Source organism: Sceloporus occidentalis, unplaced genomic scaffold (assembly GCF_023333645.1).
Source record: "Sceloporus occidentalis isolate IW3139 unplaced genomic scaffold, rSceOcc1.0.p SCAF_19, whole genome shotgun sequence".
In the NCBI taxonomy this organism is placed as follows: Eukaryota; Metazoa; Chordata; class Lepidosauria; order Squamata; family Phrynosomatidae; genus Sceloporus; species Sceloporus occidentalis.
The window spans coordinates 5,811,296-5,835,187 of record NW_028316999.1 but is presented as its reverse complement, the minus strand read 5'-3'; the positions used below and the strand labels follow the sequence as shown (position 1 = coordinate 5,835,187).

At 36.7% G+C, this 23,892-nt stretch overlaps 1 protein-coding gene across 1 annotated transcript; it reads right to left on the bottom strand.

Moving 5' to 3' along the window:
• Positions 1–173: 173 nt before the first annotated feature.
• Positions 174–23,536, bottom strand: LOC149302349 (tubulointerstitial nephritis antigen-like). Its single transcript, XM_089482432.1, has 13 exons — positions 23,179–23,536; positions 20,413–20,476; positions 12,561–12,650; positions 10,291–10,405; positions 9,079–9,202; positions 8,339–8,489; positions 8,001–8,181; positions 7,833–7,878; positions 4,680–4,803; positions 1,702–1,744; positions 1,306–1,439; positions 729–761; positions 174–189 (listed from the first exon to the last, which is right to left on the bottom strand). Exons 1-13 carry the CDS (start codon positions 23,534–23,536, stop codon positions 174–176), a joined length of 1,479 nt encoding a protein of 492 aa, XP_089338558.1.
• Between the last annotated feature and the right edge of the window lie 356 nt (positions 23,537–23,892).

The window sequence follows — 23,892 nt, the reverse complement described above, 5'->3', positions numbered from 1 at the left end:
AAAAAAAGAAAAAAAAAGGCGTTTCAATTGGGGGGCACAGCATAATGTAGGGGGGCCATGGCCCCCTCTGGCCCCCCGTTGATGATGCCACTGGAGAGAGTAGGCTGAAAAAATTCCTGTATGTGCTAGAATTTCTCATATAATTTGTACAGCTCACCCCCTCTAGTTTCTGTTTATTCCTGTGAAAACCTTTAAAAAAAAAACAGATTGATCAAAAAAAAAGAAAAAGCTGTCAGAGATTTAAGAACAGAACATTTGTATTTTCATGCAGTTCGTGCTAAGTAGTACAAATATAGTACACTATCTTCAGTTCGAATTATGCATATACTGCTGATTCCATATACGGCTGATGAGTAATGAGCATACAAATAATTAAACATAGTAGTGAATACTGAGTGTATGTTCCCTTAGCACCCCCTGCTGGATCAATTGTTTGACGATACCATATAGACAAGGCAGAAGTGACATTACAAAAGGACAACCCCAGTGGGTATCTCCAGCAAAATTTGTTAAAATAACTGTATTTTCCTCTGTTCAATCAGTGAGATAACATTAGGAAAATCTCACTGGTTGGTTTTTTTTGCATGAAAAGCTCACTCAGTTTCGCTTCATACTACACGGCGAAGTAAATTATTTGCAACGGTGTCACTCCTGCAAACATCACATTAGTGAACAATAGAATATCATAACATTAACCAGGTTGCCGGATGGTTTCTGGCTTTTGTTACCTGCGGGTATTGACGGGTAGTCGTACCAGTTCTCTATGTAAAAAAGTTTCTGCAGAGAAATTTCACAGTGTAACTGTGACCAGGTTATTGAAGCCGGTACTCAGAATACCTTCAGCCATCTGGCCTTGATGCTTTACTTTTACAGCCCTCCTCAGGTGATCAGAACACCACCTCATGTCAAAGACCAACAGAGCAAAGTAGTATAGCTGTAGCAATGAGAAAAGCTTAGGCTCCCAAGCAAAGCATCCTTCTAAGAATACAGCCAAAACTTGTATTGTGAACTACTCTTTATTGGAACTAGGCATGGATTATAAAGCAACATTGCAAGAGGAAAGGGAGGTCACATGCTCGTCGTCATTTAGAATAATGTTCTGTACATTGTTTCCTTCTAAATTATTGAAAATGTTTCTCGACATAACAATACAAAGTATGGTATAAAACTTCCCTTTCCCTAGACAATAGGAGATGTCTAGTCCATCATCCCTAGAAATGTGCTTAATAATAAGGGCTGACTCCCATGGCAGGTCAGGAACATTTGCCTATTTTGCTCAGTCAATATATTGCCCAGGTATCTTACTCAAATTCACCAGCCGGTGTCACACTGCCCCAAGCAGCTATTATCAGGTCTTCAATTCCACATTCATTTTCTCCACGCAGTATTCTGAAATATCCATTCTCCCCCCACTTTCTTCCCCATGAATTAGCTGCAATCTACAAAAAGAACACAAAGGAACCTTATATTTGAATTCCTTTACTAAGTTATATCAACATATATAATAATGAATAATTCAAACCCATCCACATGACTCATGATACATTACAGTACAAAATGTATATGCTGACCAACACAGAAGCTATGTTGACCTACACAGAAGCTATATTCAAGCAAGCCGCAAATAAATTGTAGTTTCAGGTGATTCACTATTTTAAAATTATAACTAAAAAACCATGTCATTAACCTAAATTAACTCACCCAGAATTTGTGTCTTCTATCTGTACCACCAATAGCACCCCACCTAAAAATAGCCATAGAAATATAGGTTATTGTAGTATAAGAATATTATGCAAGAAGAAAAATTTTGTATATTTATTGCCATTAATGTTTATTTAGATTACTGGTACTTGAAATGCAATTTCCCTTTCATGGTCAAATTCATAAAATTTGAATCATGTCTTAATTATAAAATAGCTATGGAAAAGATACGGTTAAGTATGTCATGTTAGCAGCTCATGTGGCTACATTATGTTCTTCCCTCTTGACAGCCATATTCCAGGTGTAGTAATTGTAGCTATTTTGTGAAAAAAATGTTACTGACCTGTGTAATGGCTATTTAATAAAAAATATATTTCTGCTACGCTTATTGTTAAATAGCATTAGAATATAACATGAATTATCAAGCGGTTTCTATCTAGTGCAAGCCATTTGTTCAAATTCTATATAATGTTTTGAAAAGAAGAATATTTTTTGGAAAGCTTAATGCTAACCACTACTCAGTTTTCTAATGGTCTCTCTAAAACCCCTTAAAAGTGAAAGCCCTGTCATTTATGAATTCAGTTGCCTGAATAATGATCATGCAGTTTTGTAATGCACTTTTTAATGCCTCAGACTTTCTTACACTATTTTAGCCAACCTATTCTGCTTTACTGCTTTCATGCATTTTTACTTGATAGCACCTGAGGACACATTGTTTTATTTTCCTGTCCTGTTTCCATTAAATACCATGTTAAAGCCTGGAACGCTCGGTGGCTAATATAGAAAAGATATTTTAAAACATAAATGTACAAAGGAAAACACTATATCTGAATGGCTCCAGAAAAGCGTATTATTTTAAACCAAAAATATAGGAACCCTGGCTAGAAATGAATCTTTATTTCCAAGAATATATAAGTAGTAAAATAAATGCTAACAATGTGAAAATTCTACAGTAAACTAATAAAACTAATAAAGTTATTTATCCATTATTTGAAGTGAGATCTTTACAGAGATGAAAATATCAAGGAGACACATGAGATCACATTTGTTATATATTATATTAACATTGGGAAAAAATGAACAACTTGTAATTTCAATATAAAGCAACAGCACATTCTGTCATTTCACATTTCCCTATGTCAGGCCCGGCGGGGACCACTTACCTCGCTGCGGGGTCCGTCGCCCTGGACCACGATCCCTGTCGGCCGGCCTCCTCGCGACGTGGCCGCACGGTCCCAGGACTGTGCGCCACGCCGAGTCTCGGGTCCCGCATCGCAGGAACCGTCAGGCAGGAGGTCTACTCCTGCCCGCGGACCTCCCGATCACGGCGCGGCACTGCCTCGTGGCAGGCCGCGCTCCCGGCCTCGCGGTCTGCGTGCACGGAGTGCCGCGCCCGTGCCGCGCTCTCGGAAAGGAGGGGGCGGGGCTTAGCCCCGTTGATGCAACCTCCCTCTCCAACAGCCACCAGAGGGAGGGGGAGGAGGTAGACACTGCTCTGTCTCCCTCCACTCAGGTGTAGCAGCAGGGAGGGGAACAGGCACTTAGTGTGGGAGGGGATCAGGTGCTAGGGGGTGGATATCTCATTACCTTCCCCTATATAATCCCCACAAGCCTCTACACCAATGCTTCTTTGTTAAGCTTCAGTGTTGCGTATACCTCTCTCTATTACTTGAATCCCTGGTATCCTGACTATTTGGCTTTAGTCCCACGTTTATGCTGTCTGCTGCCTGCCTTGACCTTTGGACCGTGACCCCGACTCTTCTCTTGGATTTGCCCCTCTTTGTACTGCGTTGCTGGACTTTGTGTAGTGGTGCCTGCGCCACGCTCCGCACCCCCCCCCACCTGACACCCTAAAAAAATCTCAATTTCAAGACTTAATTGTTTTAAAATATCTTTTATCCTTGTAAAAATCACTGACAACAAAAACATCTGTTAACCATATGGTATTCTTGAAATGGCAAGATATTCTTATCTTTTCATTAGTTTGAACTAATGATGTTCTGCATTGCTGATTGTGATATTGTCTCATAATGAAAGAACATATAATCAAAATTTTTACAAGAAACTAAGGTCCTGCCCTTGAAATGTCTATCACAACTGCCATAACTGTATGAGGAGTTTACTCACCAAACTCATTTAACTTTATTATTATGGAAATTTTGATAAAGATACACTCAATCTTTGCTGGATGTCTATGTGTCCTATATATTTTTCCTCCAAAATTCATCTGTTGGGTCTGCTCACTAAAAAGTTCAGTGGTCAGTTCAGTTACTATTTATATACATGAAATAAAAACATTTTACTTTAGGACCCTATTAAAAAATGAGGGCTGAGAATGCCCCTACTCTCTGAACTTGAGAGGGTGATTTACTTTGGAAAGGGATAGAGCCCTCTCCAACTCCCTCCATCTCTGTTATGTGTTGGTTGGTGGTGGTAATGTTTTAATGGGAAGACACACACTGCATATACACTACCGTTGAAAAGGTTGGGTTCACTTAGAAATATCCATGTTTTAACATAACAGGAAATAGATAAGAAATACAGTGTAGGCATTGTTAATGTTTTAAATAACTGTTGTAGCTGGAAATGACTGGTCTTTAATGGCATATTAGGTCATTTAGAAGAAACGGAGGTCATTTATCAGCAACCATCACTCCTGTGTTCCAATGGCAGGTTGTGTTCACTAATCCAAGTTTAAGTTTAAAAGGCTAATTTATTACTGGAAACACTTGTGCAATTATGTTACACAGCTAACAAAAGTCCTTGTATGTGTAATATATATATTTAGATAGATAGATAGATAGATAGATAGATAGATCACCTCCAGTACCCCAGGTAGAAAGGGAGTAAGGTCCATTAAAGCTCCCTTCAGCTTTCAGGCTTTTTCCACAGGTGTAATTTGCAATATTACACCAAATTACCAGTTGCGGTATATCTTTATCATAATACAGAAAACTGAAACATAAATATTTACTCACCCAACAATTTTGACAGAATGGGTGCCATTCTTTTGATGTCTTTCTGATTTATTTTGTGCCGCTCTGGTGTGTTTGTAGATCCCAGTTTTATAAAGGAAAAAATCTTCATGAGCTGTCATCACCGCTGAAAATGAATGCAAAAATGTGACAAGTTACAATATTTATCTTGTCTAATTTCTTCAAAGTTAAGGTTTGTTTTCAATACTATAAGGGGAAAATGTAGTAAAACAAAGCAAATTACTAATTCGGTATGGTCCAATAGCAATCAAACTATTCTCAACTAGAGTAACCTTGAAAGGTGCTAACTAGTTTCCTAGTTGTCTGTTATGTTGGTTTTTACTTGAATACAATTTTTGTAGTAAGATACTGTAGTGTAACACCATACTGTGAGGGTGCAAAATAAATGGAACACCATTTCAGAAAACATAGTATCATGGACTTTAAATATGCATGGTATAGTCATATGACTTCCCTGACTCTAAAATGAGATTAATGACTGATTTAGGATTAAGTCTTTAGATCTGGAAATATGGGCAGACTTGGTGGGCCATATGGTCCTTATCTCCTATCAAATTCAATGCCCCTATGTATGTAATTGGAATTCTTGTTTAAGCAATATTTATGTACATATCTCTATTCTGTTGCCTCCAGTCAACAAAAATTAAATAAATCTAGGTCTCATACTGCTTCAAATTGCCTCAAATAAACCTCTTTGTCTACCTTTTCTTTTTCAAAAATACATTTTCCCTAAGAGGTTTATTTATTCTGTCAGCTGATAGTTCGATCAAGTATCTAGCTGTCATATATTCTCAGTCCAAGTACCATACCAAATAGTATTAGCTTCTTGAAGTGCCCCTAGTTCTTATTTATGCAATAAACCTGAATAGGTTTTGCATACATTAGTCTCAGGGTAACAAACACAGCGGCAGTCAATTTCATTAAAGAAAATAAATTTTAATAATTCTTTCAATACATAAATACATATATTTTGGCAACTGTTTTATTTCCTCCAGTTGTTTATATCCAGCAACGCTGGTTGTTGGTCCCCAGATTATATAAAATGAAAGGGACTACTCTTAGTGTGATTCGATTTAAATTCAACTTGCGATACATATTTGTCTTTGTGTGGCAACATAATTAGAATGCAGCCCAGCATGGTAATAAAAAGAATAAAAGCTGTAATAATAATAACTTTGTTTTCAATTGAATCTCAGAGGTGGGAAGGGATAGACTTTATGGTATCTCATAAAATAGTTTGAATCAGTATCAATTTTGTTACATAAATATCCAACACAGACCTGTTTTAACATCATTCATCTTTTTTTAGTTTATGTATTAAAAATGCTGTAATTTTGGCGTATATTAAAAGATCAGTGACAGGTCGCACGTTACATGAGCATAAAAACCTAATGTGCAGCTGCACCTGCCCATTTATGTCATCAGCCACGTAATGACCAGTCTGGACATCACGGTAAAAAACTCTTTGTTGTTGCATAATATCATAATAGCTTTTGTAGTAGGATCTGGTGAAGTTTGTGTTGCATGATTGACCCGGGGTTCTCATCTTAGTGATAGTATACCGATCTGAGTAATCTATTCAGGTAAATAAATCAGTTTCCAGACATGAGAAATTAAACTAAACTTTTTAAAGATATTCTCTGTATTTGATTACATTTGGCAATCTAGATTAAGAGCTGTAGAGTAGTGTAAGCATTTAATCACTACACAAAAATGAACAGCACAATGATGCATGTTGTTTTGTATCAATTTATATAGTGACATGTGGTAATTTTGTGACAGCCTTTCATCTATCTGTTTTGTAAAAGGGTTACCTGTTGACATTACATGTTCTGTTCATTTCATGGGTCATTTTTAAACAGCCTGGCAGTTATATTCTAGCCAATCTCCTCCGCATATATAGCCATAGTGTATTAATATAAGCCTTGTGGAACAATTGATTTAGTTTTGAGAAGAAGATCACTACAACAAATGGCTTCCTAAATTACTTGGCTCTGGCTATGGAGCAGGCACACAATAACACAGATGGTTTTGAAGTATTTTTGATATTTTTTAATGTGACATTCTCACAGTTCGTATACTGGTCTATTCAAGCTGAACACCTTTGTGATGAACTGGAGCCAGGCCTTATCGTGTGCCTTATTTTGGAAGTACTTTGAAGCCATTCGGGAATGATTGTCAAGCACAAGCAGGCAAATACTGTGTATAAGTACAAATAAAAAATAATGGAAAGTTTAAAAGAATGCTTAACTATTTAAAAAAATGCACCTGAGGAAGCCGATTGGTGAAACGCGTTGTGCTGAATACGCCCATTGAGGAAGTGGACACAGAGGAATCCTGAGAGAACCAAGCTGTTCCTGCTATAACACAGCATTATTCCGGTCCTTCCCACGGGAGCGTTAAAGTGTTCTTATATGTAAGATACTATATTTTTTTATTTATATTAAAGTTACTACTTTTTTAACTCCTTCTCCTCCGGTCTTTTCTGGTACACCGGTACAAAGAAGAAACTCCATTCCCCAGAAGGGGCTCTATGGGCTTCTCAACAGAGGAACCTATTGAAGAATCCATTTTAATGAATTTAAGTATTATTTAATTTCCGCACATATTGTGGTGTCGTTTGTAAACTTTGCGCAGCACTTTATTTCTTTGTTTTGTTTTTTAAATACTGTGTATAAGTACAAATAAAAAATAATGGAAAGTTTAAAAGAATGCTTAACTATTTAAAAAAATGCTCAAACATACCTTACAAAAACAAGTAAAAAGCCAATTAATGTTGTTTTTTCCAACCTAATCACACATTCAATGACTATAAGGTTTGTTAGCATTCACATCAAGTTAAACATTAATGAATACCCAATGGGTTTCTGATTTAATAATGTATTATTAAAGTAGTATTAAGTAAGATGGAAAAACAGTTAACCACCCAAGACTCAAATCTGTAATTGGCTTGAAAAATACCATTTTATTGAGCAAATCACATCAAAACCCCTTAGTTACCCATAACAGTTTTCTTGCATACATAGAGTGCGTTCTGGAGCTTCTTTTAATACACATATACAATGAAAAAATCTACTTTTATTATGTTTATTAGGAATAAAAAGACAAATAAGTCTGGATTCATCATATATTTACCTTGCACAGGGCCATTTTCCATAATTTCTTTCATTATTTCCCTTTCCTACCAAGAAAGTAAAGATTTGTAAAACATACAAAATACTTAACATGCTAAGTACTTTATATACTCATGATGAAAGAACAACCATTATGTAAAAATATATGTGTGTAAGGAAGAATACTTACACTGGAAGGTACTCTGTAAGGGGGGCTGCACTGATAGATGTAATTTGAATCTTCTAACCGATTAGGACATTTCGCTGTTGGGTGACTTTTTCCAAGCTTGTCAGAAATGCTTGACATGTTGCAAGGAACATATGCATCATTCTTATCCATTACATATGGGTAACATGAATGTGATACCAGCCTGTGAAAAATAAAACAACAAATGTGGTTTTGGGGAGATGTAACTTCATCTAAACTACAATAAAAATATTGCTAGAAAGAAAATAATACTTTATTTATCTTGAGATAACGATGAATAGCAGCAACTATGTCATGTACTGTATCTTGTGTGTATTTACCCACGTTTTCTCAGGAACCACCAAGCGCTATCTATGTTTCCTCCATGGCATCCATTATGATTGTGAGTGTCACAAGAAATCAAATTTTGTGGAGACAGGTTGGATGTAAAATGTCCCTGTGAGTGAATTGCTATTCGGTCTGCAGCAACACCTGTTATCAAGAATATCATGTAATTGGTTGCTTAAGTTTACTAAAAACAAAAACTATCTGCAATAAAGTTGGCAACAAATACATAAACATAATATAAATGAGAGGTTTTGGTTAGATACGAATGGGCCAAATAAAAAATTTGTTTTATTTGAGCCTGAAACTAGCTTAGCACACTGATATTTTTCTTTTCCCTAAAGTTTACTAAAACCTGCTTAGTCTTTACAACATTAAATCAATTTAAAATAATTTATGTTGGAAAAATCTATGTATGAATAATAGCATTGATTTACTTGCTTACCTGATGACACAATAGGGACATTGAACTCAGCATTGAAATGGATGTTTGCAAACAATATCCTCAGATTTTTTATGTATAACAGAATACTCAGGGTCATAAAAAGATGAAGGAAAATACAGGCCCACAATTACTTTTGCTAATCTTGAATTAACTAACATTTCACAACTAAAAGACAAAATGACATAATATGTGCACTTATATCAGTGACCTCCTTTTAAAAAGTTGACTAGACAGCAGGACTTGCAAATCCCTATTTAGATGTATTTAAATGGAACTATCATGACATCTTACTTGCAGTTGAAAATGCCCATGATGCTGCACAATTCTTCTGATCCAATGGTCCATGTATGTACTGTGGCCATTTATATGATGCAATAAAAAACAATGGCAATTCCTCATCAAATGAGACTCGACCCTGAACAGATAAAATACTGTTTATAAATTATTTGACAATGTGAAAAAGCTTTCTTTTAACACTGACAAAATCTCATAACTCTCATTAAAATCACAAACATCTGAACACACACTTAATCTCAAAAATATTTTTTACAAATATTTTCTTGATTTTTAATTAGTCAAAGAGTGGAATCACTTTAGTAAACAGATCAGGGAAAAAACCTACAGCATTGAGGTGGAATGCACTAAATTAAACCACAGAGGAAAAAAATCTGAAAAAATTGAAGTAAATATATATACAGTAGAGTTCAAAATTGTGCAAGTTTACCAAAATGGCTGAACAAATATCCACTTCTCTTTTAAATTAAAATAAATGCAATGGTTAATTTTGCAAAAATAGTACATTAAGATGCAACATTTTTTAAATATAATGGAGTTGATAAGGCATCTGAATCTGTGTGTTAAAGGTGTATGATTTTCAATTCAACTATATAAAAAAATTCCATCATTAAAATGTAAAATACCAAAAAAAGGATACTATGCATTCTAATTCTTGGCAAAAACCAGTGTTCTTCTCTTTTTGACCTGGGCGTGAACCAATGAAGATTAATACATTTCTGGCCTTAAATCCAACATACTATTAGCAAGCAGTTCCATTTAATAACTTTTATGTGGTTAACTTCATTGAGAAATAATACTTTCCTGGCAGAAAGCCCAGAAGTGTATCAAATATTTATCAATTAACAAAAATAATCATAAATAGTAAAATATGTCATAAAATGTAACCCTTTGAATGCTGGTACAATTAAAATAAATTCAAATCATGCAAGACCTGCACTATATAAATCTTGGTAATTAGTGTAAATATACTTTATGAATTAAAAAAATATTTGTATAATCACTGGCAATTTTTTTTACAAGAATAATCTCCACTCATATTGGCAGTTTATTTATATTAATTAATAATTTAATAATTAAGTCCAATTTTTTTTTAAATAGAGCACAATGTCTTTTTAGAATTAAGTCAGCATCGGGATTAGTTACTGATCTACTGAATCATAAAATCACCAGTTATATGAAAAAAAAAAAGATCTTAAAAAATCTCACAGCCATTTCATTCATGCTTAGTAAAGCAGGGGATGGAGGGAAAGTGCCAAGTCGATCTTCAAATCCTTTGTCTAAAGTCATGCCCCAAAAATCACTATGGTTCTCTGCCTTCCATCTGAAAGAGCAAAAAAAAATATTTATGACTGGTAATATGCGACATCTGTGTTTAAATTGCACTATTATGATGATAGCCCTTAAAAATAAGTGCTTGCTCGACAAACGCTGGGGACAAGGTCCATTAAGCCCCTCCCCTGCACATATGTGGAAAGCGCCCCCAGTAATTTTAATAAGAGAACTTTCCTTTAGCAAGAAAAGTTGGACCATGGAGGCAGACGGCATCCAGAAGAATACACATTAAAGTACTCAGACTACTTTAATGTGCATTCCTTTATACTGGGGATGTCAGGGGCACTAAACTAAGTTTATTAGTAACAGTTTGCAATTAATCACAACTAAAGTAACATAATAACTGCAGTGGGCTAATGCCTGCCCTTTGTACATGAGATTTAATAATAACGATAGAATAATATTATAAATTAAAATGTTTAAGAAATAAAAGCATTTCAGATGTATTGCATGTGATGGTACATTTAACAAGGTCATCATTAGGGGTTGTTTCTAGCTATGGTGCTCTTAAAGTAAATTAAATAAGTATTTCTGTAAGATAATAACATATGGAGTTCCCAATAACATTTTATGTTGCTGTTATCTGAAAATAATTGCCAAATTCTTGTTTACAGCTAGAGTTGGTACTGTATATATATCACTGGCAGTGTGATATTTATTGAACAAAATATCAATAGTGTCGGGAGATTTTCTGCTGTAAACTCAAGAGAAAGGTTTTTATTTCAGTATGTGCTGGGCTGAGAAACTGTGAGCTTATTCCTTGAATAAATTGCATTGAATTTATATGGTCATTGTTGTTAAGATCTTGATCACTGCATGCAATCTCTACAATCACTGGTCTTTTCCCTATCCAATAAAATGTTATAACATAGACCATATGCATCCAAACAACACCTAATATCTTGAGCAGCAAGTTCTTAAATAACTTGAGAACAACATCTTCTCTAGTCTCAAAATGTGTGTGGTCATGAGAGAATTCCGAGGATTAGCATGATGATTAATACAAAAGACATTGGGGTAAAAACTTCTAAAGCAGAATGGTCAACTGACCAACTTCAGTTTTAAGTTAAAAATTACAAGGCAACTGGTATATTATCTCAGTGGTATACCATATCCATAGACAAACACTGGTAGTAGTATGGACTATACTGAGAAGGTCAGTGACTTTAAATGTAGTACTTACATAGGATGCCACTGTTGCCCCAAGCCATTTCATGACAAATATGCCTTTTAGATCTGCCCCAGTACTACTAATGACAGTGTAAGTGCTATTATTGTGAAGCAGAAGCATCTGGGAGTAAAAACAGCTCAGCCATGAAGCGGTAGACCACACACTCACAGAGAACACTATCTATCGGAATGCAAAATGTCTACTGGAAAGTTAGATAGAGGAGAGATAATGATCTAGGGCAGAGGCGCAATTTCCCTCCAGGATGCTCCAAAATGCTATTTTTTTCTGCGATGTGCCTGCTCTAACAGTGTGTGCGAGGAGCAAGAAAGAAGGCAAAAGGAGTGAGTGGAGGAAGAGAGGGAGAGGTGACAGAAGGAGTGAGAGAGGATTATGGAGTAAGGTAGGCATTGAGTGTGTGGATGTTAGAGTGAGTATGTATTTGTAAGTATGTATGTGTGTGTTTTAGAGGGAGCACGTCTTACCATGATTGTGTGTTGGGATTAGTGTGTAAGTGTTTGTGTGTGTTAGCATGAGTGTAAGTGTGTAAATATTTTGTGTGTTAGAAAGAGTGTGTGTGTGCACATGTATTTGTGTGCTAGAGTGTGTAAGAGTATGGGGGACAAGGGGCCAATGTGCCAGCCTTCCCCTGGTCTAGGGCTTTTTTAATGGTTTTGGCTAGGTGCCTTAGTTCCAGTGAATGGTAATGTTAATGTTACGGCATGCAAAGAAAGATTAAACAATTGTATGCTTTCAACTTTGTGGCAACAAACTGTCTAGACCTAGCTTTAGGCAACACCCTTTCCAGCATGCCAGTGCCCCTGCGCACAAAGCTAGGTCTATTAAGACAAGGTTTGATGAGTTTGGTGTGTACCCCACACAAAGCAACAACACGAAAAGGATGGAGTATCTTGCAGTAAAATTGCTGATATAATGAGGTATAATGTGTATAATTACATTGCCATATTTAACTTACCCAAAATCTCCTGCATTGATATATTCAATTAGGTCTGTCTGAACAAGACAAATATATTGAGTGCATTTCCACTGACCACCAAAACAGGTACTGAAACCAAAAAAAGGTACAAAATCAAATAAATATGGTGGTATGCTAGAGGCTACCATAGGCCTAACCCAGGGAAGCACCCCAACCTTGCCTAGCCCATTAAGTAACCGGTGCTCGAGGAGTTCTGCTCATCCGGTAAGGTGTTCATCCTGAGGCTTTGTGGCAGAGGGACTGTTACCCCCTGCACTTGTCATCCTAGGTCAAAATATGCAAGTAGGTAATCTTTATCGTGTGCTTGATCACTGAATTACATGAATGGGAACTAACAAAGACCAGTATGTGTTGTGAATATCAAGTAATTCACAGACCTCTTGGTCCCAAAGCAAATTAATCCTAGAAAAGGCAGATGAGCATTGTGTTTGTCAAGTAATTAACTCTAAGTCACAAAACATGACAATACATTTAGAGGTTAAAATTGTATATTTGTTTTAGAAAATGGTATCTGAATAAAAAGAACACATGATTTTATTTTGGGAAACAGTATAACTGAAGCATGCTGATGCAAAATACATGGAGTTTTAGCTTCATTATAAACATTATAATTAGTACTACCTTTTTGACGGCTTTCCTGACATACAATTCTATTGTAGTTACTGTGCTTAAGCAGAACTAGTCAGTAATTTGATGGATAATTACAGTCATCCCATACTGATTGGAACATCGCAAGGAAGTGTTATTTCATTCTGGACTGTCAAATATGTTCATATAATAAGGCTTTGGATAGCATCCTATAGGTAGCTTGTATAGGGTGGCTGGGAGACTTGCTGTGCAGAGAGCGATCCCTTGAGTGACAAATTTCTGACCAGGATTTGTTCTGTGCGCATGTAGCTTAATCAACATTTTTTAATGAATGCTATGTGAAGTAGTTATGAATGGGCAATTCACTTGTCAGAATTTAGAAAGTCAAAAGTATTCATGCCATTGCTTTAAATGGGGATATTTATGACAGCAGTTATCTCTGCAGTATGAGTAATTAAGCTTGAATTTGTGCCTTCTTCCTACATTTAGCAAGCGTGTTAATTACCACAATTATACATGTAACAGAAACCTAGAAGGTGAGCTTTGCAAAGCTGAGTTATGAAGCTGAGTTAGAAAAACACAATTGAATACAATTCAAAGTTTTTACAGTTCTACAGACATTAGATAGTAATAGTAATAAATAGTTTGGCTGTTGATTTTGTTTAATGAAAACAATGTGTTTCCCCAAACTAAATAGTAGTAGTAACTAAAACTAAATAATCTCCTTAAAAACACCCAACGCCTTAGTAAATGTATTATTTATATGTAGTGGTAAATACAAGTAGATTGCACACTAAAGTCATGCAGTTAGTAGTACATACTATATCTCATGGTAGGAAATCCCCTTGAATGCTATTCTGAGAATAATGTCTACTGCACATCATTGACAAAGCATAGGATGGTCAAAATATATATTTTGGTATAACCTTTGCAGTGGCAAGAAACCTATTTTCTTTTTCCGAACAAGTTAATCTGTTCAGGAATACTTGGTTTATGCAAAATTGAGCACTACATTGAACGTTCCCCTCATTCTTTCTCTGCATATACCACACTACTAAAAGTAACTAAACAAAAACACTGACCTCCCCTAGTAAATCTATCCTTTTTTATATAGTGGTAAATACATGTAGATTGCACACAAAGCGGATGTAGGTAATAGTACATGGTAAGCATGCTTAAGAATTTGTTAAATTTGATAATTATACTAAAAGAAAAACACAATATAGGTAGAAAATACACATTTTCTTAAGTTTGTCAAACTTTTTGCACTTTTTTGGGGTATCTCCTTTTGAGTGCCACAACCCCCTCATTGTCATTCTGGCCCACTGGCACAGTTTTTGCATTTCAAAATACACAAAAAAAAATGTATGTGTTTATTGTGTGTAACGTGTGTTTTTATTGAGGGAAAGTGAATGGGCAGGGCACTTTTCACATTACAATCACTGAATCATGTGTGTTAGCAGAGATCAGACTTTTGCTTAACAGCATGCTAGCCAGTCAAAATAATCTGCCTGCTCCATGGCTCGAATTAAAGGCAAAAATATGTTAATTTTGATTCCATGATCCCTTGCTGTGGGGGTAGCACTACAAGATTTCTGTGGGAAAAGCAGGTCTTCTGGCTTGCTTGGTGGATGTGGATCAGCGGCGTACCTAGAGTATTTGGCACCTGGGGCGGATCCTGTATGTGGCACCCCCCCCCACACACACACACTTTAAAACTGCATAGCTTCTATCGTTATATACTGGCACAGACATTGAAGGTAGTACAGCATAACACCTATCACTATATACTGAGGCAGACATTGACGGGGGTACAGCATTACACCTATCATTATATACTGAGGCAGAAATTGATGAGGGTACAGCATAACACCTATCACTATATACTGAGGCAGACATTGACGGGTAAAGCATTACACCTATCACTATATACTGAGGCAGACATTCACGGGGTAGAGCATAACACCTATCACTATATACTGAGGCAGACAATAACAGTGGTACAGCATAACACCTATCACTATATACTGAGGCAGACATTGACAGTGATACAGCGTAATCCCAATCACTATACTCTGAGCCAGACATTGACAATAGTGCAGCATAACCCCTATCACTATATACTAAGCCAAACATTGAAGTGGTATAGGCCTACCACTTCAGTGTCTGGCTTAGTAGGGATGCACCAAAATGAAAATTCGGGACCAAAACCGAAAATTCAGCATTTACTTGGCCAAAACCGAAAATGACCCCCCCACACCATAAAAAAATCTCACACTTTTATTAAAAGTAAGTAACACATCAAAATTGGACAAAAAAATAAAATAGCAGTATTTATATATATATATATATATATATATATATGTGTGTGTATATATATATATATATATAATTGTTAACAGCAATCACGCCCAGGTTCTAGCATGTACTGGTTGCCTGGGCATGATAGGAGTGTGACTGCTGTTAGCAATCATATATATATATATATATATATATATTGTTATTATTATTGTTCACATGTGAACTCAGCTCTGGAGGCATAGAATCAGACATACAAATCCCGTATTTGCAGGTATACAATAATAATGTACGGAAACATAGCATCGCAAGTATAGATCAACTAGAAATCACATAAAAACTCAGCAATAAAGGTATAGATAAAACCCCCTAAATTACAGGCATATATCACAGGTTGCACACCCCAAAGCCAGCGTCCACATTGCCCACATAGAACCTGACCAGCACCCAAATTACACACACACACACATAGGACGTGCAATCTTTGCCCCCAAACAGCCCAGCATGAGTCAGCATTGTTCCCAAACAGCCGAGTGTACGCCATCTTTGTCCCATAAACACGCTACATGTGCCAACTTTGTCCCATAAACACCCTGCCTGTGCCATTTTTGCCCCATAAACACCCTGCTTATACCATATTTGTCTTTTTGACAAATCAATTATACACCTATGATTAACACAAACACAGTCACTCACTAATTCACTTTCATTCACACAATTCATTCACACAATCATTTATTCTTTCACACAAATTATTTACACATATTAATTGATGCATTCTCACAAATTCATTAATTCTCTCACTCATTCACACAATCTACCCCCTTCTCACTCCCTTCTGCCCTATCTACCCCCTCCTAACTATCTACCCTCTCCCCCCTTTGAAGTTCACTTACCTTTCAGGAGTCCTGCGGTGGGGGTGCAAGGCCTCTGTCTCCCAGCTCTGCCACTGTATGGAACAGTATAGAGTGATGGGAGTTATGATGTACTTTTAGAGCATAATTATATAATGAAAAAGACATTGGAAATGGTACAGCATAACACCCATCACTCTCACACATATACCAATCCACACATATACCAATCCACATATATACCAATCCACACACATACCAATCCACTCTCACTGTCACTCTCACTGAATGCTTTCCTCTTTTCTCCTTACAGCAGTCAGCTCCTTTTCCTGCTCTTCGCTCCTCTTCTTCTGTCTTCTTCCGGTTCGGTGGGCGCAGCTTCAGTGTTGTGCGCCGAGATCTGACAACAAACCCCGGCGGACAGCAGCAGTTGCCGCGCATCGCAAAGGAGCGGTATTGGAGGTCTGTTAAAGATACCCTTGTGAGCCTTACTGTCCGTCTCTGGAGGGGTGCCGGGTGCTGGAAAGTTGGCACCCCCCTGATGAGCGGCACCCAGTGCGGACCGCAACCCCCGCCCCCCGCTAGGTACGCTACTGATGTGGATGATGCCTCTGCTACCCCTTAACTAGACTTATGCATTAAGATTCACAGGAATTGCAATTTTAACAAAACATGCTAATTTCACCATCACACAAGTGAAAATGAAGCAAACAACATCTTTATTTAAATTTCACTGGCGCTTTAATTCTCACTCCCGCACTCACCCACTCTGTCTTTCACAATCTCACACTCTTATTCACTCATTCTCACACTCTCTTTCCCTACCAATCATGGGAAAGGCTACTGAGAAACACCCTAATTTTGCAGAAGTTCACGGGAGGTGAGAGAGTGAATAAGGATGAATTTATTGTAAATGTAAAAAATTAATCAACTGTAAATTGAATTGATCCAAAAACGAATGGACCAAAAATGAAACAAAAAATTAATCTGAATAATTTTTGGTCCATTTGCACAAGTCTATTGATAACTATTCCACCAAATCACTTAATTTTTGCAGGGCAACTATTGTGCATGTAGACTGGGATGGATTGTTTTCAGGACAAAACAGAAGACAAGTGAAATACCTTTTTGCAGACAATTCAAAATTACACATATGCATTCCTTTTGGAAACAAATATAAAGGAAGCAAATTAAAACCAATGTGGCTTAACAAAAAATTAAAAGCAAGAAATTGACACTTAAACATTATAAAAGCGATCAGCATCATCATTTATTGAGTACAAAGGAGAGTACAAAGAAGCCAACTAAGCATTCAAAAAAGGCTAATAAAATGGCTAACTTGAAAAATGTGTTAAGTGTAAAACAAATCACAAAAAAATGTTAAGTATGTAAATGAAAAAAGGTAAAAACCAAAGCTAAATGCAGAAAATCTTTGGCCATTGTTATCCGAAATGGGAAATTTGGTTGTTGAGGACAGAAACAAAGCAGATATTTTAAATAACTTTTTCTTCTTCTGTTTATACCAAGGAAGAACCAATGGCTGAGCCCCTGCTGGCTGATTTTAAGGAACCGTTACAACAAACGTGGAATTTGCTTAAGCAAGGTAGACAAGGCCCCAGGGCCAGATGACATACTATACACCCAGAGGCACTTAAAGAGCTGAGCCTAAACTGGCCAGACCATTATTTTGAATTTATAGGGATTCTTTCAGTGCAGTGCCAATGTACTGGCGCAAGACAGATGTGGTGCCCATATTTAAAAAGATCAAAGTCGCCTGGCAATTACAAGCAAATGAGCTTTACATCTGTAGTGGGGAAATTTCCCACCCTGGTGCTAAGACAATATTGAGCATTTTGCTGCAGCTCACGTTTAAACGCGTTTAGAAGTAAATTTGTTGGGAATAAACTATACAAACCATAAATTGTTTTTTCTGATGTCATATCCCAGAATGATGCATGTGTGTTGCCAAGTCAGGTCACGATGGAGGCTATGCTGGATAGCCATATTACCCCATAACGTATTAGGGTTGATTACAAGGCGATCTCCCCAACCAGCCCAAGGGTACCTGGTTATGTGGTAGAGGGACTGCCCACTCCCTGTAACTGCCACCCTGTACCTAGTCAGCCTAGGTGAGAATTTGCAACTGCCCAGAAGAAAAGTTTCCAGGTATGAAAACATAGGATGATTATGCAGGTGACAGGAGCAGGAACGGTCATATAATGCAATGTTATGTTACCCTGAGCTTATAGTGTGAAAAGAAAAAGAATAGAAGAAGGCTCTGGTGAAGGTAAGTGATGATGAGGTGATAAAGTGAGTGTTAATGTGTAAGTGTGTATTAGCATGACTTTGTGTGTGCATGTGTGTGTTAAAGTGAGTGCATGTATGTGTGAGCATGCAAGTGTGTTTTTGTTAACATAAATGTGGGTTAGTATATGTGTTAGGGTGTATGTGTGCATGAGTGTGTGTTGGCATGATTGTGTAAGTTGATGTGTATTAGCATGAGTGTGTATGTGTATTTGTTTTAGCATCAATAAGTTTGTGTGTTAGTATGAGTGTACGTGTGTTTGCATGTAAGAGTCAGTGTGTTAATGTGTGAGCTAGCGTGTATGTTACAGAAGGAGTTAATGGGACTGGTGGGTCACTCTACTTTCCAGCCCCCCAGGCCAGAAGGTGCCAGTCCCCACCTGGTAAGTTTAATCGATGAATACAAAATGTCGTTCTTGTTGACTGAGGAGCAAATGCAGCATGGATTTTTAAAGTTGTTTTGAAACAGAGAAAAAAATTGTTTGAAACTAATATTTAGACATTGATAAATCAATGAAAAACAAAACAAACTACTTTATAAATTTGCATGTTTCAGCGATTCCCATATCAGTAATATTAGTAACCTTACCACCAAACATAATGAAGCTGCTGAACTGAAAAATGTTTGAACCATGTGGCTGCTAGTGCAGTGTGACAGCATTTATACGTACTGTTGCTGAATTACAACATTAATATTAGACTTGTGCATTCGTATTCTGGCGAACATGAAAACGGACACAGAGGGTGCGTTTTCATTGTTCAGCCTGAATACTGAACATACGAACATGGTGGCGGCAAAACGTATACGAAGACGAAGACACACAACACGAAGAATCTTTGTCTTCGTCTACTAATCTCCCTGGTCCCTTCCCCATCTAGCCTACCTTATCGCAATGTACGGCCTTTGTCATTAAGGGGTTAAAGGGCCATAAGAACGACTCAATTTGTTGGTGGCAGGGCCCCTGCATGGCCCTTTAACAACTTGGCCTGTTCCAAGAGTTAAAGATCTGTAAGAGCGACTCTATTGGTCGCCAGCAGGGTGCCGCAACTTGGCTCCAAGAGTTAAAGGTCCGTACGAACGACCAATAAAGTGCGAGTGAGCCTATTGGTCGTCTGCAGGGGAGGCCCCTGCTGGCGACCAATAAAGTTGCTTGTACGGACATTTAAAATCCTGGCGCCAAAGCTGCTGTGTAATGCGTACCACGTTAACCCCGTATTAACCCCTTATACAAAAAACAGCGAAAAACAACGAAAAAAACGAACACAAGAATGTACACGAATATTTGTGGAATATGAATATTTTTTTCTCCCACGAAGAGTTGGCCAGTGCCCAAGACTAATTACCGTAATATTGTGCTTGGTATAGTATGTTGCCTTATAGGCCACTAAATAGCATGTTCCCCCAGATGAAAAACTGCCAATTATGCAGACATTAATGATTCTGTCAATAAGCTAGCTACTTATTTCTTTGCAAAGTCCTGTGATTGCATGACTATTTTGGACTGATAGCTATTGACCTCACTGCACCCAGGCTGCTGAACAAATGTAGAGCTTTTGAATCAATATATATATATATGTACACTATATATACTGCATATATATATAACTACATATACTTCTGCTATATACTATACTATAATGTAAAAGGTATTTATGAAAGATGAGCAGAATAAATCATTTGGCACAAATGCTTTCCTATGTGTTCTAAACAGTTACATGAAAGCAATGCTTTTTCTCTTTTTAGCTTTATCTTGACATACAGAGTAATTGAACAATGAACACTTTACCAGTAATTGCAGTTTTCCCTTATAATGGCTTTATCTTCATAGTAGGTTCCATCAGCAGTGCATCCTATCAATATAATTAATATAGTTAATGCAGTGTGTGAATAATAATAATAATAAAATCTAATTATATTATTTTTGTCATTCTTGTACATGTGCACGCCTATTCCTCATACAAGGAATAGGAAACAAAGCACGAATTACCCTATAAATGGGCACCAATAAATCCATCATTGCTTGGTTATACCAGCACCCCAGTGAGTGTGCCCTGCCGTCCTATGTTCCCCTTTGCCTATTATGCAGAAGTAGGATTATAATTAAGGTCTTGAATTGGTGTCCCTTATAATTCCCAAACATATCACATTAATAATACTGTCTTTTTCTTAATACTTGAGTAATAATGTAGGCATGACTGCTGTTATTATCTGGTGTGCTGTGCGTAGAGATCGCATCATCTAGGTTAATGGGAAATGAAGGACATTATAGGATATGCTTGAGTTATGCTTTTGGTAAATGCCAGAGCTGCAAATAACTCTGAAATAGGAAAATATAAATAGATAATAACAAAGAAAGTGCCAGGTGTTTTTCAGGGCTCCAACTGGCATTTTCTTTGCACCTACACAATGGGCCTGATTCAACTACCCAACTAAAACACACACTAATGACAGAAAAAACACTAAAGCCATACTCATAAGTAAGCAATTTAACCCACAGCACATAGTCAAGTAACAAGTACAGGGCACATGTTCATCACGCGTAATTTATTCATAACGTTACCATCAGTTCATTATTACCTTTTGTCTACGCAGATCAAATCAAACCCCTGGGCACACAACTTATTCAAGAAGTGGGTCTTTTTGAGGCATGGGTTAGAGCATTCCAAAGGATAGTGGCAACCGCTAATACATGAGCAGTAGAGATCATAGGACAGGTGTGTATTTGGACATAAGTGAGGAAATATAGGTACAGATACCGCTTTGTAAGTGAGAGTCAGGATTTTAGATTGAATCCGTTAGTGTACAGGCAGCCAATGATGAGATCAACAGAGGGTAGCTCTAGTAGAGCAAGGAAAATTGGTTAAGCAAAATAATCTCACAATAATTATGGTTTGTATGAAGTAAGTAAAGGCTTGAGAGAGACCAGTGAATACTTGAGTTAAGTAGTCAAAATGATAATGAGTGGATGAAAATGAGCTTTAGTTGCACGTTATGTTAGGAAGGAGGTGAATAAGGTATTAATGTTTAGGCAACAGGTTTTTGGAAACAGAGTAAATGTGAAGGTTCCCCTACCTACATTTCATCACTAATCTCGAAATACACTCCACACCGGTCTCTCGGCTCATTCAATGATCTCCTTCTATCCTCTACTTTGATTTCTAGCTCTCATGCACACTTACAAGATTTCTCAATGGCTGCCCCTATCCTCTGGAATGCTGTCCCCTGGCCTATCCATCTTTCTCCGTGCCTTTATTCCTTAAAAAAAGACCCACTTCTTTAAGGACGCTTACAACATTGCACATTAACGCCCTCCCATATTCCTTTGGCTCACCTTTCCTAGTCCCTCTCCTGCAATACTTTTACTAGTGTGGCTGGTCCATCCCTAACAACAGAACTTTTACCTATTGTGTAAATACACCCTAAACCCTTCTAGATTGTAAGATCTTTGGAGCAGGGCCCTCCTCACCTGTTGTCTCTGTAAGTCAAATTGCTATGTTACATACTACTTGTTTTGTCCTGTCCACCCATTGTACAGAGCTACGGAATTTGATGGCGCTATATAAAACAATAAATAATAATAATAAAAATAATAAATAATAATAATTCCTTTTTATTATGTTCATGTCGATTATTGTTTGCTTTTATTATATTGTTTACTTTTATTTAATCTGTAGGTAAAATCTATTCTGTACTTGGCTCCAGAAAAGGAGAGAAATCTTAATGTATTCTCCCTGGTAAACCACTTTAAATAAGTAAACAAATACAATACTAGCTATTCCTTTGATTAATTTAATTATTTTTTTAATAAAACCTTTCTTTTTCATTCATTTTAAATTATAAAAGTTATTGTCAAGGACATATGGAATGTAGGTCAATATCTTTTTAATTAAATGGCAACTTACAAAATTTAAAGCTACATGTACTCATACCTGTTCACTAGTAACTCATTTATTAGTCATAGAATGCAAGTGCATTCAACTTCATCATGTCAGACCAGTAAACTTTACTTTACTTGACTCACCCCTTGACTTTTCATAAGTTATCCTCACTGCATTAGCTAGAAGTGGCATTTTTTTACATTTTATTAAAACATAAACATAGTTACATATCTTAATTTCTTGATTATCAAATCTTAATCCAATATCTATATTTAACCAAAAAATACATGAATGTAGATGCTTAAGGTTTTGTTTTATGTATGAAATGAGTGCTTCAGGGAAAGATAGAAAAGAAGGATTCCTTTGTTCTGTAAATATGCACCGCAGAATAATTAGCTTGAAAAGTTTCAAGGACATCATGATAAAATGCAAGAGCTATCAGGATCGGAGTCCATTGTGTAGATTGTGTGCACATATATTATCTAACGATTCTAGTTCTTGTCTCCACAGTAACAAGCAGGTGTGTGAATTTAAGAACATTTATAGTTATTTAAACTGCTCCCTGTGTAATGAATAAGTAATTTACAGATGCTTTTTAAAATCAATTAGAAATCGGATAGAAATATGGCCTAAGACAAGTATATATTTAGTGAAAATTACAATTATTCACTTACCATTTTCATCTAAAGATGGAGTGTTTGTTGTTGGAGGATTTTGTAAATTCATGTCACTGCAAACCAGCCAAAAGTCTGGACAACAATCTGCATGTCCTACTGGTTCTTGATCACAGAATTTATCACAGTAGCATGTTGAATTTTTTTGCAAGTACCAGACACTGCAGTCATCATTCCTGTTCTGACAACAGCCACGTTTTTCACAGTAGCTGCCTATATCCAATGCTCTTTTTGCTCTGCTACCTCTAAGAAGGTTATGTTCTTCTGCAGAATATAAATGTATCCCTAAATTCCTCCCAGAAACAAAATATTCAGTGAAAATAAAGCACAGAAGTATACTGTAGCCAAAGAACACCATCATTATTTTGCAACTATTTAAAAAAATGTGTGGTTTTCTCCTGAAGACATTAATGGTCAGCCAGATGAAGAATACCTAAGTCTTAGACAGAAACGAGTTTCTCCACTCATTTTGATTAAAAATTAACCAGAGCTATTGAATGATTAGCTTGACATTTTGCTGAGCTATAAAAACATAAAACAAATTCTCATAGTAAACTATTATAACTTGCAATACATATGAAACATTTTCAACATGCCAATAAAAATATTATATACAGATTGCATGTAACTGAAGAGGACGAGTGAAAACTAGGAGGTCCTCTTTGAATTTTATTCTCTCAAACATCCAACAGCCCTTGTATTAAGTGGTCACCA

Bases quoted from the DNA above. Each gene is read 5' to 3' on its own strand.
- LOC149302349 (XM_089482432.1), bottom strand. From the start codon at position 23,536: ATGGTGTTCTTTGGCTACAGTATACTTCTGTGCTTTATTTTCACTGAA. The intron at 9,203-10,290 runs GTGAGATTTTTT...TTATCTGTTCAG, and splicing joins TAAGCATGAATGAAATGGCT to GGTCGAGTCTCATTTGATGA. The intron at 762-1,305 runs GTAAGATACCTG...TTTTTTACATAG, and splicing joins ACACCGGCTGGTGAATTTGA to AGAACTGGTACGACTACCCG.